A 16,936-nucleotide genomic window follows, 5' to 3' on the forward strand; every position below is an offset into this window, starting at 1 on the left:
GGTGGCTCATGCCTTTAATCTCAGCACTTTGGGAGGCCAAGGCGGGCAGATCAAGAGGTCAGGAGTTCGAGACCAGCCTGACCAACATAGTGAAACCCTATCTCTACTAAAAATACAAAAATTAACTGGGCGCGGTGGTGTGCGTCTATAGTCCCAGCTACTCGGGAGGCTGAGGCAGGAGAATGACATGAACCTGGGAGGCGAAGGTTGCAGCGAGCAAAGTTGTGCCACTGCACTCCAGCCTGGGCGACAGAGCGAGACTCAGTCTCAAAAAAAAAAAAAAAAAAGAAGAAGCCCCTGTGTTTTACAGATGCATTTTCAAATAATTTATAGATGAAATTATATGTCCTGGATTTGCTTCAGAATATTCTGGGATGGGGAAAGCAGCATAGGAAGAAGATGAAACAATATAGCCCAGAATTGATTATTAAAGCTGGGTGATTAGCATGTACTTTTTTTGTTTTTATTTTATGAGTACATATCTGAAGTTTTAATTCTTTCTTAGTCATCTTTTTGGCATGTGGGTCCTTGTCTCTTATCTCTCACTCCTGTGATCTGTAGACATCCACTCAAAATGTTGCTCCTGCCCCCCATACACTGCCCCAGTCTTTCACTGGACTAAGACATGCTCTTCCCTCAGATCTCAGCTTTCTCCAAGTACTGATTATCCATTACTTACCTCAGTTAGGTGCCACTGCTATGCTTTTCTCTCTCTGCTCTATCAAGGTACATATCAGACTTTCCTGTAATTGCTTAGTCCTGCACCTAGACTGAAATCTCTCAGTAGAGGAATAGTGTTATCTTGTTCATATGGTATCCTTAATACCGACCACAGAGTGGGAGCGGGTGCCGAATGAAATACACAGACAAACACAAAGTTACCTGGCTTCAAATTACTCCATGTTTTCTGTGCAGCAAGTAATATCCACTAGGGAGAGGCCCATCAGTAACCTTTGCACCTCCATCAATGACTTTATGTCCAGGATAAATCAAGCATGTAGTTGTTTCTCTGCTACCTCATACTTTACTAAATTCACGGCAAATCTGTAGGATTATTAAGATGAAGGGGGGAAAAAAAGAAACCAGAATAAAAGGATAGGTATCAAATTGACTTTACACAGTTTTTGGTTGATGATGACTTTTGATTGGTGTTTACATCATCTCCTGAGAGCCGACTTTATAAATGCAGATGGGTATAGTCAGAGTGGGACTTGAAGAAAAAAAAAAAAAAAAATTCAAGCTGTTGTAATGCTAGGCATGTCCAATTTTCCATCAGCACAAACAACACATTGACCTATGTTTTGTTTTGTTTTGTTTCAGCAGTAGAGATTATTTCCAACAAGAAATCAGGCTTTCTTTCTTTTTTTTTTTTTTTTTCTTTTGGAGGATCAGAGCTACTTTCAGAGTGTTTTAAAAACTTAGAAAAAATCCCACATGCCATTTTTAAATGTGGTATGGTGTGGGTTCCCTCTTCCTCAGGTGGACTTATTATTGTAGCAGAGCAGAAAGATATAACTTACTGACATCCAAAACGTTATAAAAACAAAATGATAATATTATTAAAAACCTCAGGAGTAAAAATGTGGCATCCATTTTATTGTCTTTAAAGAGCAGGACTGTCATATCTCTAGAGTAAAATAATCATGATCAACAGTTGAAAAATGTAAAGCAAACAACAACAAGAAAGGCATAAAATCTGCCTGGAGGACCATCAGCTATTAAATTTGTTTACAGTACTGTATAGAAAATGGCAAAAAGTTGAGTTGAAAAATGGTATAACTGTAGAAATCAATGGGGATTTTATGGTAGTAAAATGTGGTTTTACTTTTAGAAGAAAGTTGTGGTTATTTTCCCAATTGCATATCTTCATGGTTTATTGATGTCTTCTCTTATCCATTGGTCAGTGGTGACAGTATTAATATTTCTATAAATATGCAAAGAATTTGAAATAAATGGGTTAGAGGAAAAGCATCTGATATCAGCATATTTAGTTCTTTAAGTCTTACTTATTAAAATTAGGTTTGAGCCTTTGTGCATTTATCCTTTTAGAGTTTGTCGTAAAAGTCAGATATTACCTCTTGTCATCTCTTAAACTCTGTAAGTGCTGTTCATGGAAATTAAATTAGGCCTTCCTTGAGCACCCTATTGAAAATTGCTGGCCGGGCGCGGTGGCTCAAGCCTGTAATCCCAGCACTTTGGGAGGCCGAGACGGGTGGATCACGAGGTCAGGAGATCGAGACCATCCTGAGCTACACGGTGAAACCCCGTCTCTACTAAAAAAAATACAAAAAAAAACTAGCCGGGCGAGGTGGTGGGCGCCTGTAGTCCCAGCTACTCTGGAGGCTGAGGCAGGAGAATGGCGTGAACCCGGGAGGCGGAGCTTGCAGTGAGCTGAGATCCGGCCACGGCACTCCAGCCCGGACGACAGAGCAAGACTCCGTCTCAAAAAAAAAAAAAAAAAAAGAACGAACTTCTAGTAATAATAATAGCTAAAAATTAATAAGTACTTTTCAGTGTACTAAGCACTGTTTTAATTACTACCTATGTATAAATTCATCTAATCTTCAGAACGCCTCTATGAGGTCAGTGCTGTTATAATCCTCATTAAACAAATGAGGAAACTAAGACTCATAGAAGTGAAGCAACTTGATAGTTACTTAACTAGTTGGGTTATATGACTAATAAATGGCAAAATCTGGCTAACAACACAGACTTCCTGCTTCTGAAGCCGTGATCTTACCCATTAAACTAAACTCCTCTAGTTTGTAAACCTAGCCTTATGGGGAAAAATGTACATATTTTCATAAATAAATAGCTCTCAATATTTTTAATGTCTCAACACACATGAAACATTATGCCCCACACACCTTGAAAATAATGCCATTCTAAGTGAGGCTTGAGAGGTAAGAGGATGAGGATTATTGGCAGTTTTCTGCAGGCTAGCTGTAAAGCATCCGCTTTCTAACCGGCCTCTGACATCACTCTTGACAACCACCATCTTGACTTGACTTTTGAAAAAGTCACCAACTTCTCCAGATGTCAGTTTTCTCATTCTAAAATGTGGATTCTGGAATATAAGCTACCAAATGTCTTTCTCCGTCCTAGTTCCATAGTTCTATAAAGTATTTCTATGCTCAGATGTACAGGGAAAATATTGACAGTAGAAAGAGAGAAGAGCATTTTCCTGTACCAAATGCTGTTCAAGTCCTTTTTCTATTTGAACTTTAGTAGAAATTGCACAGGGTTTCTCAATAAAATAGAAATTAAATGAAAGTTGAAAAAGAGATTGAAGATAGAAAAATAAAGGTTTTTCCAGAATCCATAACGGCCTTTTGATTTTTGCTACAACACTGGGCTTTATTGAGCAGACCCTTGAAATTTTTACTTATCTGGCATACCTGACAGTGGAGAGTCCGCGTTTTCATTTCAGAACAGAAGTTTTTGTGTGTGTGTTTCTCTGTTCATTAGATCATTTTTCTCCTTCTACTCTCTCAATGGGGACATAATTTCTGGCTCAAATTCTCTGATTTATCTTTCTATACTCAGAGAGATTGGTCCTTTCCCAGATTTTACAGTCATCATAATATTAATCATTTCAAAATCTGGTCAAAGCTGACTTAATTATACTATCACCTTAAAAACAAACAAACAGCAACAACAACAACAACAAAAAACCCTCAAAATGTCTCCATGTCATTGGGACCTTTATATCCTGTTATCGAAAAGTAAGATAGTACAGCCTCTTTGGAAATCAGTCTGACAGTTTCTCAAAAGTTTACATATAACATTACCATATGACACAGTGATCCACTCGTGGGAATATATCCAAGAAAAATGCACATAAAAATTTGCACGTGAAGGCTCAAAGCAGCATTGTTCACAATAGTCAAGAAGTGGAAATGATTCTAAATGTTCATCAATTGATGTATGGATAAATTAAATGTAATATGTCTATGCAATAGACTATTATTTAGGAAAAAGAAGTAAAGTACTGCTTTGTGCTACGACAGTGGATGAGCTTCTTTGAATTATGTTGAGTAAAAGAATCTGATCACAAAATATACAAACATATATTTTGTAATCTCATTTATATGAAAAGTCCAGAATAGGCAAATCTACAGAGACAGAAGGTAGATGAGTGGCTGCCTAGAGCTGAGATGGCTTGGGAGGAAATGAGGAGTGAGTGCTAATGAACTTCGGATTTCTTTTGGTTTTGATGAGAATGTTCTAAAATTGGTCGTGGTGTTTGCATAACTATGAATATATTAAAAACTGTTGGCCAGGCGCGGTGGCTCAAGCCTGTAATCCCAGCACTTTGGGAGGCCGAGACAGGCAGATCATGAGGTCAGGAGATCGAGACCATCCTGGCTAATACGGTGAAACCCCGTCTCTACTAAAAAATACAAAAAACTAGCCGGGCGAGGTGGTGGGCGCCTGTAGTCCCAGCTACTCAGGAGGCTGAGGCAGGAGAAGGACGGGAACCCGGGAGGCGGAGCTTACAGTGAGCTGATTTCCGGCCACTGCACCCCAGCCTGGGCGACAGAGCGAGACTCCGTCTCAAAAAAAAAAAAAAAAAATGTTGAATTGTATACCTTAAATGGGTGCTTGTGGTATGTGAATTATGCTTAATTAAGATACATATATGAATGTATGTGTGTCTATATAATATATATATAAAATCTCCATACAAATGTATCATTTTTCCTAGAGTAAATATAATCAAAACTAATTTGCAAGCTACCCTCCCTTTTCTCTATTGCCACTATTCTTTGGTTTAAAAATGCTCGTATTTTAAAAAAGTACATAGTGATGGGGGTTGGATGAAAGGAGATTAGGTATGTGTGAACGTGTTTTGTAGTTACTGTCTTAGGTGATGAAAGCTATGTTCCGGTATTAAACAGAAAATCAATATTATTCTATATGCTAAGGTTATTTTGAGCCAATATAAAGCAAGCAATGTATTATTTGTATTTACAAGATCTACAAAGTTTCAAACCAATCTATATGTAATGACACAGGGCCAGAAGAATAGAAATGTCTTTGCAACCAATATGTTACATAGGTCAAGAGGTGGTTTTATAATTAGGATTATCTGAAGTTCATAATAAACTGTATTGAACATGGACTGCTAACAGTACACAATTGGTGTCTTATTCTTTTTATAATAACGTTTTTAGTATTCCACTGAAACATGGCCAGTGAATGTGCAATATTCTTAGTTACTATTATGAGGGACTCTGTGTATTACAGTCTCTCCACTGTCTCTGCTGTTAGCCAGAAAAATGCTGGGAGCAATGGCATCTACTATCAACAGGGAACCATATTAATTATTTGAAATGTGCCTCATAAGAGGAATCAGCAGAGTTTATTACAAGTCGAATATTACTTGAAATGGGAAGGTTACTCCAACTGTTATTGTAATCTATGTATCATTAACTTTCCTTGTTTAGGAAAAGAGATTAACAACCCTGTAAATTGCTATAGTAGATGTGTGAAATATATAACTGCATATTCCCATTGTAGAAAGAAAGTAGTGGGTCCTCTACTCCCACTCAAACCTTCTGTATATAAAGTGGCTTTAGAAATTGAACTGACTCTATAATTATGCTTTCTTGCCTCAAAATCCTAATTGCTTATTATTATCAATATACAAACTATGACTACTTTGAGAATTAGAGAATTCTTTTACATTTAAGCTAACAATTTTTCAAATCAGCATCTTAACCTTAAAATTCACTTTAATGCTTTCATCTCATGAAATAGAAAGTGTATTACAAATTTGTGTGTTAACTAATAAAATGTTTTGCAAGGAACACAGAATTAATCCATCTACTTCCTTTTTAAATTGTGGTTGTCTTTTTTTATTAAATACAGATAGGAACACTCCTTTATTCAAGTAGTGGAGGTGAATCTTAAAAGTAAAATATAAATTAATCATAATTGTAAAGTGATCTAAATAAATGTTTCTCAAAGTGTTATTTGTACATTGGGTGCAAGTCTCCAGACTGTTTATTACTGATCTTCATTGAGGTAGGTGCAGAAATTGAGAGAGTTTAGAAATATTTACAGCAGGCTGGGCGCAGTGGCTGAAGCCTGTAATCCCAGCACTTTGGGGGGCAAAGGCAGGTGGATCACGAGGTCAAGAGTTCAAGACCAGCCTGGCCAACATGATGAAATCCCATCTCTACTACAAATAAAAAAAAAAAAAAATATATGGGCGTGGTGGCATGCATCTGTAATCCCAGCTACTCAAGAAGCTGAGGAAGGAGAATTGCTTGAACCCGGGAGGTGGAGGTTGCAGTGAGCTGAGATCACACCACTGCACTCCAGCCTGGACAACAGAGCTAGATTCCGTCTCAAAATAAATAGATAAATAAATAAATAAATAAGAAAGAAATACTTACAGCAAATAAATATGCCACTTAATATTTATTTAATCTAACAACTAAAAAAGGACTTTTGTTTTATATGTCTTTGCTTTGAGTTTTTTTCTTATAACTCATTTTTATTGTGTTTTTAAAGTTATCACTCCATAACACATTTGTAATTTCACAACAACAAAAAAAGAAGAAACATAACTCAGATTGTTGGAGAAGCACTGCTTTAATTGGGTGATGTTTGGATGACACATTGTTTTTATGTTTGGGCAGATATGTCTACACTCTTTAATGTAGGCTATTAATTGAGTTTGGAGTAAGATAATGTGATATAAAAACAATCTATGAAGAGAAAAGACATACGAATGATGTCTTCTTAACAATTTTTTTTGGGTCTACAGGGCAGGCACATCATGGACAAGTTTCATACATTTCTCCACCAATTCATCTTGACTCTGAGGTAGAAAGACCCTCTGTTAAAGGTGAGTTTTTCTTTATTTAAAGAAAAAGTAACTCTGCTCATTCTTTGATGAAAGCAATGATGGTTGCACACATGTATTTTGTAATGCAGTGCCTGTTCAAAAAGCAGAGATACAAGGAAGTATGCGAGTAATCTGTAGATAAAACAAGTCTCATTTATAAACAAAAATGTGAAATATTTCTCTGAGAAATGTTTGTAAACCAAAATACAGTGGCTTCAATAAACGAGTATTCATAGTGATTCAACTAGTGAAGGACTAGTTGAATACCAATTTAGATTTAGAAATTACCAGATAACCATAACTTTTTTACTGGGACCTTCTTTTTCTACTATTCTATTTTTTTTTTTTACATTAAGATGTCTTAATCTAAATCATATTGACAGATTTTTTCCCCTGAGAAGTAATATTTTATTATTCTTAAGTCATTTTATATTAACATCATTTAGTTTTTAAAATATATATTAAAATTATGTATTTTTAAATTGATGCTACCTGTTTCAGTTAAAGATTTTTGTAAATAGTCATACAAAATAAAAATTAAAAGTAACATTTATTGCATCATAATCTAAATACAAATTTAATCCTCCAGCTTTTAAATAAGTATTTATCAATGATTTTCAAAATGTTTCTTGTTCTCAAAACTGATATGTGGACATGCCTTTTAATTTTATTTATTTATTTATTTATTTATTTTGTTTGTTTGTTTTTTCTGAGACAGAGTCTTGCTCTGTCGCCCGAGCTGCAGTGCAGTGGCCAGATCTCAGCTCACTGAAAGCTCCGCCTCCCGGGTTTATGCCATTCTCCTACCTCAGCCTCCCAAGTAGCTGGGACTACAGGCGCCTGCCACCTCGCCGGGCTAGTTTTTTGTATTTTTAGTAGAGACGGGGTTTCACCGTATTAGCCAGGATGGTCTCGATCTCCTGACCTCGTGATCCGCCCGTCTCGGCCTCCCAAAGTGCTGGGATTACAGGTTTGAGCCACCGCGCCCGGCCGCCTTTTAATTTTATAAATATCAAATATTCCAAGGTTAACTTTTTGGTTTTAAGTAATGCAGTATATTTTCTCATGTTTTCAACAGTATTAATTACTTAATAAATTAAAACTCATTAGGTCTGACATTTCTGAACATGTTTTCTGTATAGGCTATTTCCTCTCCTGAGAATCTCTTATCCCTTTTTGTCTAATTGATAGGTTTCCACCAACGTTTCAAGGCCCTCCTCTGTATTAGTTTCTCTATTAAGTTTTCCCTGACTGTGTGATAGGGTGGACATATGTGCATGTGTCAGTTTTCCAGATGCCCCCTGTGCTTGCCCAAATGCCCCCTGTGCTTGCCTCAGTTATTACACACCTAAGACACTGGATTTTATTTTGTGGCATACGTGTTCCTTTCCCTTATCTGTAGGCTCTGTGAGGGCACAGAGTGTCTTATTTATTATTTTTTCCTGAGCCATCGGGTCTGTGCTTGACACATAATGGAAACTCATTCAATGATTTCTAAGGTACTGACAGTGAAGGTGACAGCATGGATCCTGAAGGATGCATCTGTGCTTTATTAGAGAAAAAGAGAGGAGAAATGATAAGCGAATCCCATGAAAAGGAAGAAAAATGAGACAAAACATAAATATGTGAAGGTATTTTTAAGGAAATGTGCTGGATGCACAGTAAAAGGGGAGCAGTTCTGGAGGAAAAGACTAGAGAGATGTAACAAGGCAGACTGATGGATTCTGTATCCCATACCAAGGAGTTTGTGTTTTATCCTGGATAAAAACATGAAATATTTTAAATTATTTTTCCCCAGGTTAGTTGGGTGTTACATCATAACATTATCAGTTATAGATATGAGAAACATATTTCTGATGTTAGTGTAGGTGATGAACTGATTGGAGAAGAGATTGGCAGAAGGAGGCTTTTCAGCAGTTCAGATAAAAGATGATGGGGAGATCAGGAGTGTGTCCTGGCGATGTGAGGATCTGATAAGTATTTTGAAGAGACATGACATTTCAATGAATAGATACAGGGAAAGGGGCAGAAATGCCTCTGAGGTTTCTATATTGATTAACTGCTTGGATGCTACTGTGGTTTGAATGTTTGTATCCCTGCCAAAATTCATATGGAAATTTAATCCTCAGTACAACTGTATTAGTGTGAAGAGGTAGACCTTTACGAGATGATTGTGCCATGAGGGTGCTGCCCTAATGAATGGATTAATGACCTTATAAGAGGGCTGGAAGAAGCTAGGTAGGTCCTTTTTGCTCTTATGCGTTTTGCCATGTGAGGATACAGCAGGAAACAGAGGGCAGCCCTCACCAGACACTAAATCTGCCAGCCCCTGATCATGGGCTTCTCAGCCTCCAGAACTGTGAGAAAATAAATTTCCATTTTTTATAAATTATCCCATCTCAGGTATTTTGTTATAGCATCACAAACGGACTGAGCTGGATGCTTATGACATAATTTCTCATCATGAGAAACAGATATGAATTATAAATCAATGCATTGCTTTAGACACATTAATCCATAGTAGAATGTTCCTACTAAAGTTGAAAGATAAAGTCCTACTAACAGAGGTTGGTGACTTCAGTAGAATTCAGTTCCTCATGCATGATCCCAATATGATTTGAGAATGAGTACTACTTTAGGGTCATGGATAAGCCAGTATAATGATCGACTCCAAAACTTAGTGACTTAAAACAAGAAATATTTATTATAGTTTTGAGAGTTAGTTGATGTCCACTGACTTAGCTGAGGCTGAATGTTTTATAGTTAACAGGCTGGTTGGTTTTGCAGAGGAGGGGACTCACTCATGTTTTTGAAAATTGCCCTGATGTCTCTAGGGTGATGGACACAGGTCTCTCTCTTCATTCAGCATGTTACTGTCATGTTTGCTGATGTCCCATTAGCCAAAGCAAGTCACATAGCAAATTCAATTTAGGAGAGCAGAACTAGATTATGTCCCTTGACTGAGGAGCCACACTTCAAAGGACCATGAATATAAGAAGAAGAGGAATTAGAACAATTTATAAAGTACCACAGGTAGTCATATAAAAAGTAAAATCAATGTAAAATCAAACAAGACAAAAAACTGACTGATAAAGGGATTTGGAAGCTAATAAATGGCCAGGTGCAGTGGCTCCCATTTGTAGTTCCAAGTGATGGTGGTGGTGACCTGTCTGGAGCAGCCGCTGAGGGGATGCCAGCTGCAGCAGGGGAGACACGACTAGGGTTGCATGCTCTGCTGAGCATGCAGGGGCCAGGAACAGACGCCCCCTACCGAGTTAAAGGGACAGGAACCCTGCACTCCTAGGTGCAGCCGCGGCTTCCTAGCGGGCAGCTCTGGACCCAGCCATCCCTGAGTTCTCAGGGACCCAGGAAGCCCCCACTGCCACTGCAGGCTCTGAAGTGACTGATCCTACTCCCTGTCCTCTCCCTGCTCCTGGTGCGTGCTCCAATTTCAGAGCAAAGGTGAAGCCGAGCATGGTCACTGTTGCATCCCGACTGGGTGTGCATGTGCTTGAGGTGGTGCTGACATCCCAGCCCCCCTCCACCACCTCAACCCTCTCTGAAACTTTGAACACCGACAAGCTCAGTGATGGAAGCCCAGGTTCAAGGGGCTGAGGGTAGCTTGGCACAGGTCTGCAGACCTCCCTAGGCATGAAAAGCCTGGGCACCATGGATGGCATGTTGAAGGCAGGAGGCAGACAGGTTCTTGGACTGAAAGGACTGGGTCACCAGTTTAAACCCCACTTTCAAGGAAGGGAAGTTCAAACCCCACTTTCAAGGAAGGGATGGCCTGAAGCCTGGCGGCTGGACTGCCAGTTCTGGGTGGAATCTGTGACCTGGAGTGAGAACTTATGGTCCTTTTTCTCAAGCCCTCCCATGGCTGCCCATGGACCAGTTGGCATGCACTTCCACCCTTCTGAGCCCATAAAAATCCCAAACTCAGCCATACTTGAACAGATGTTGGGATGACCTGCCTGCAGAAGGGAGTTACCCACTAACAGTCTCCTCTCTACTGAGAGCTGAATACTCATCAGGATGACCTGCCTGTGGAGAGGAGCTACCTACTTTGGGTCTCCTGAGAGCCATTCTGTCCCTCAGTGAAGCTCCTGTCCACCTTGCTCACTGTATTAGTTTATTCTCACTCTGCTAATAAAGACAAACCTGAGACTGAGTAATTTATAAAGGAAAGGAGGTTTAAGGGACTCACAGTTCCACATGGCTAGGGAGGGCTCACAATCATGGCAGAAGGTGAAAGGCATATCATATGTGCTGGCAGACAAGAGACAATGAAAGAGCCAAGATCGGGTGCAGAGGCTCAGGCCTGTAATCCCAGCACTTTGGGAGGCCGAGGTGGGTGGATCACAAGGTCAGGAGATCAAGGCCATCCTGGCTAATGTGGTGAAACCCCATCTCTAATAAAAATACAAAAAAAATTAGCCAGGTGTGGTGGCAGGCGCCTGTAGTCCCAGCTTCTTGGGAGGCTGAGGCAGAAGAATGGCATGAACCCAGGAGGCGGAGCTTGCAGTGAGCCAAGATCGTGCCACTGTACTCCAGCCTGGGCAACAGAGCGGGACTCCATCTCAAAAAAAAAAAAAAAAAGCCAAACAAAAAGGAAAACTCCTTATAAAATTATCAGATCTCATGTGACTTATTCACTACTATGAGAACAACATGGGGGAAACTGCACCCATGATTCAGTTATCTCCCACCACGTCCTTCCCACAACACATGAGAATTATGACAGCTACAAGATGAGATTTGGGTGGAGATGCAGCCAACTAATCACTCCTTTCCAACAGTTCCCCAAAGTCTTAATTCATTGTAGCATTAACTCAAAAGTTCACAGTCCAAACTCTCATCTGAGACAAGGCAAGTCCCTTCTGCCTATGAGGCTGTAAGCTCAAAAGCAAGTTAGTTACTTACTAGATATAATGGGGATAGAGGCACTAGATAAGTACAGCCATTCCAAATGGAAGAAATTGGCCAAAATGAAGGGGCTAAAACCCCCATGCAGGTCCAAAATTCAATTGGGTAGTCATTACACCTTAAAGTTCCAAAATGATCTCCTTTGCCTCCATGTCTCACATCCGGATCACACTGATGCAAGATACAAGTTCCCATGGTCTTAGGCAGCCACCCTATGACTTTGCAGGGCACAGCCCTTCATGAGCTAGTATTGACCGTCTGCAGCTTTTCCAGGTGCATGGTGCAAGCCATCAGTGGACCTACCATTCTGTGGACTGGAGGACAGCTCTGTGGAGCTGTAACACAAACAGGGCTGAAGGGGAATGGTGCTAAAATATTCATAAGAAATCTCACCTCATGATTCAGTCACATCCCACTAGGCCCCACCTCCAGCATTAGGGATTACAATTTGACAGGAGATTTTGGCAAGGACCCAGATCCCAACCATATCAACCATAATCCAACAGTCATTTCTGCTTGGTATCTACCTCAAATTGTGCTCTCTAGTTTAAAATGGTTGTCGTGATAGATTCTACTTCTTATTCGATTTAGGAAGTACATGCTATACCAGAGAAATGATATGCATTTCTCTGCTTGCACAGATTAGAGACTCTCCTAAATTGTTCTGTGATTAATTGTTCAATCCAATTGCAGTTATAATCACTAGCTCATGTGACCCTGACCTGCAATTTTCAAAATAAAAATAAGATTGATTAGACAAATAAAGAAGAGATTTGTACAAATTACCAAAGTAACAATGCAAAAACTCTTATTCATTTATCTTAAGACTGTCTTATATTTAAAGACAAATATTGGAAATGGGATAGAGTTGGTATAATAATATCGTTAGCTTGGAACTATAAAATATTTCCTTTCAACTATAACCCCTCATCTCTATTTATAATTTAAAAGTATATTGTACATTATTGTTGATATTTATATGCAGTCAAATTATACATGCAAAATGTACATACATCTCTATATCTATCTGCTCATCTGTTGACAAGGGACATGGAAGAGAGAGGAGGAGGAGAGCGAGTTTCTCTTGAATGTTATGGATTTTTATTTGAATTTATATAATATGACAAATTAAGTTCTTTAAGTAATTGCAATTCTATCTCCAGTACTTTTTTGTGAGATTATATAGTGATATCCTTTGAATTGCCTATAAACTAACACCAGTTAACCATCTTACCTTTTCTTCTTCTGTTTTTCTACTGTAATTTCATACGTATTGAAAATATGAGCAACATTTCTAGGTGTTCCCCTTACTCCATTCACCCATGACTCTCTATATCTTTTTCTTTCTCTTCCTGAAGCAATTTCACCAGTCTACATATATGTTAATGTTTCAAGAATTATTGCTTCATGTATTAATTCCTTTTATAGTTTATGGACTTGACTATATTCCTATAGGAAAATCATACTTAATTTTCTGTTATTCATCAATCTAGTAATATGAAACAAAACATTTAAAATATATTAACATCGTTATAAATATTAGCAGAGGAAACTCAACCTAACAATATGAATTCAATCTAAAAATAACACAGAATGCTTCAGATACTATGCCATTTTATTCTTCTGTCGTATGAAATATCTTGGATTACTTGATATTTACTTTTTAAAATAGTCATTGTGCTTTGAGAGTTTGAGACAATAATTATTGGTAACTTTAAAATTGTGTTTTAAAACTCTATTTTGAAAATTATATATATATATATATATGTATGTATATATGGAGAGAGAGAGAGAGAATCACATTCTAACCCCCTTCTGCCCTCTCACCTGTGAATCATTTTAGTTTTAATCCATGGGTCACCATTCTGCCTTCTTTCAATCCCCTTGATTTATTCCACTTTCACTCTCACATTTTTAGGGAAAAAGTATTTTGTGTTATTGTTACATTTGTGTACCATAGTCACAGTGTGTTTCTTTTCTGATAGTGTTCATTTGAATTATGTTTAACCTGCTCTTAGTGATCAAAAGGAAAATACAGTAACAAGTTACAAAATACCTTTGAATAAAATGTTGTACTCTCTGCAGTTGCAAAATAGCCACTGAATTTATATACTAATGAGCAAATTTGAGAGATTGTGTTCTTTAAATCTAATGTGATAGTACATGGCATTTGGTCCCATAATTTATGGCTGTGATGGCTTTATGTGCATTCTTCAATTTACAGATTTTATTACTGAATAAGGGTGTAAATTCCAGTAGTTTACTGGTACATTAAAGTCACAATACATTACAAGGTAATTAACCAGAGCTGCCACTATAAATAGAAAAAATAGTCACAGCCTTCACTATAAACTACTTAATAAAAATAAGATCTGAATCAGCATTCACCATTATAGTAATTTTTCTTGCCATACGTCTCATTAATCAGGACTTTTTAAAAAAGCTTCATCTCAAAGTACTATTATTTTTAAAACTTTCATTATTAGAACAAGTTTGTTATAATTTTGTAGTTAATCTAATGAGATTGGTTATATATTTCTGTATGTAAGTAAGCTGTGCATGCTTTTAAGGCATATTCCCCAGTTTTACTAAAGTGGAAATGAAAGAAATACTACTTTGGTGATTTTATGGCAGATTTGTAAATACGTACATGAGAGTTCTTAGCAGGACTCATTGAAAGTTAGAGTTCTGAAGGTCATATGTCCCCACGAACTCTCCATTCTCCCAACCGTTATTTTGCCTCCTAACTACTAATGTGTAAAATGCCCTACACCAGAATCATGTCTTAATATATTACAGACAGAGTCACTCAATGAAGATGATTGGGTGGGAATTTGTGTTAAAGGTAAATCAGAATCCTAAGGAGAGGCATATATTATTTGAGGTTTACATATACCAGTTGGGACACACCCTTCAGTTGAGATTTTGTTTTTATGTTGGGTTTGTCTGTTTCGTTGTTTTCCTGTACAGTTTGGTGACAGCCTTAGCAGTCCATTATATAAAATTCATTACAGAAATCCGTTACAGTATCACTAACAATTGAAGTTAGACAAATTACTGTCAATTACAAAAACAAAAAAAAGACAGTAACTTCTAAAAAATGCCCTCCTAATGTCATGCCAATGATGATATTTTGAATATTTTGCTATATAAAAAAATTGACAATTATTGAATATATTCCACCTTCCAATATAGTGAACTACTTTTTATTTATTTATTTACTCATTTATTTTTGAGACAGAGTTTTGTTCTTGTTGCCCAGGCTGGAGTGCAGTGGCTTGATCTCGGCTCACCACAACCTCCGCCTCCCTGGTTCAAGAGATTCTCCTGCCTCAGCCTCCCGAGTAGCTGGGATTACAGGCATGCGCCACTATGCCTGACTAATTACTACGTTTTATAAATCTAGTGAATTTTGTAGAGTTTTTCTATAGGTAAGGTCTTAATAAGGAATCTAATGTTGGATATTAATTTATACATTTGCTAACTGTTGACAGTTACAATGTATACTCTGAGACAAAGCTAATTTTTCACATTTGAAAAGTTACAATTATTTTTAGCTTTTTTTCCTCAAATAAACCAAGTAATATAAACAGGGTTCAACTGACACATAATCAATGAACTAGAGTAATGCCAGGCATTAAGTTTCATGTGCAAATTAAATTATATTCAGCAAATCCACTCACTGAAAATATTTTTTAAAGTTCAAAATAAGCAGATGGTCCTGCCTAGTGCATCTATATTAGAAATAGGCTGTAGCCAAAGATTTACTATCACAAATTAGAGACATTAACACATGCTATTATCTAGTGAAGTATAAAAACAGTTGAAATTGACTAAAATAAAATAGGAATGTCACATCTGGCATTCTCCTAGAAGAGTCTGCAGGCCTGTTCTCTAATATTCCATGATGATGCTTTTCTAACTTATCTGATTAGCAGACATTACAGGGGGAGGGAACATAAATTCCCTAGTTTTACCTACTCTTATCTCAATAGAATAAAAATGAAACTTGCATATCACAGAGTTCTTTGATTGCATTAAATTAAATCCCTCTTCCTATGTTCCTACACTTGTAAAGCCAAACATTTTTATTATTATTTAAAGTACACTGTCAACACCTAGAAGATATAGGCAGAGAGAATAGCTTGTTATTATTAATGGTAAAGACAATTCCCATTTATTAAGTATGTACCTTGTATCAAACACAGAAAAAAATATTTCATATACATTGTCTCAATTAGTCTCACAAAGATCCTATTACTTTTTTATTCAGATTTAATGATCATGATTATCATATCTCTAGGTTCTTGCATGATACCGTGATACTCTATAATACTAATGGAATGTGTTGATTTTAATTAAAATTATATTCTAAACTTAATGCCAAAATGTATTTGTTATTCAGTATTGTCAGGAATAAGTATGAGGATTTTGTAAACCTGTAACATACTTTCCAATTATAGGTTTTTGTTTAAAAGCTAACTTCTATAATTTGAAATAATTTAGCATACTCTTTCTGGCCCCTTGTGGTCTGTAGTTCACATGCTGAGAATAATTACCCCAGAGAGTAGAACGATTTGATAGAATGATTTGATAGACTGATTTGATAGTTTTTCCTATTTGATTGTTCATCAGTTTGTCCTGGTGGTCTCTAAAGAGATTGAGAAGGGAAAAATAATTTGTTCAAATTCTCTTTCCATGCTGACTGATGGAATGGTATTCTTAGTATTTAAAGGGCATTAAATAAAGGCTTGGTACTGTCATGCTCTGAACATTCTTCTTCAGGTTTGATGTGACTGGTTGCAGATCCTGTGATAATGATGCTCACATTGAATACCGTGGTTCCCCGATGGTGATTCTGCCCTTGAGCACTGCTCCAGAAAAGAGAAAGTCACTGGGAATAGTATGTCTCTAAGTAGCTATGATCAGGCTCAGTTCTCTCAGCTTCAGCCCTCCCAAACTACCACATGGAGCTTCCTGTGTTCTCTCTCCTAAGGTTATTCATTGGCCCAGCTTCCCTAAGATTGCTACTATAGGTTCCAAGGCTTATTTCTCATTGTCTTTCTTTGTTTTTGGTCTCTTTCAGAAAAGTGCTGATAGAGCTGTGTTATCTTGTTCTGAAAAAATATGTTTGATGTCTAAGTATCACAG

General features: G+C 37.4%; 1 protein-coding gene across 1 annotated transcript in view; it reads left to right on the plus strand.

The window, feature by feature from the left end:
• ADGRL3 (adhesion G protein-coupled receptor L3) overlaps positions 1 to 16,936 on the plus strand; it is an 890,906-nt gene that overhangs the window by 609,332 nt on the left and 264,638 nt on the right. The window contains exon 9 of the mRNA XM_011949310.1: positions 6,779 to 6,859. Within this exon, the coding sequence (XP_011804700.1) occupies positions 6,779 to 6,859 (81 nt within the window). The remainder of the gene's footprint in view (positions 1 to 6,778; positions 6,860 to 16,936) is intronic.

The sequence above is a fragment of the Colobus angolensis genome, unplaced genomic scaffold (genome assembly GCF_000951035.1).
Source record: "Colobus angolensis palliatus isolate OR3802 unplaced genomic scaffold, Cang.pa_1.0 Scaffold297, whole genome shotgun sequence".
Taxonomy (NCBI): domain Eukaryota; kingdom Metazoa; phylum Chordata; class Mammalia; order Primates; family Cercopithecidae; genus Colobus; species Colobus angolensis.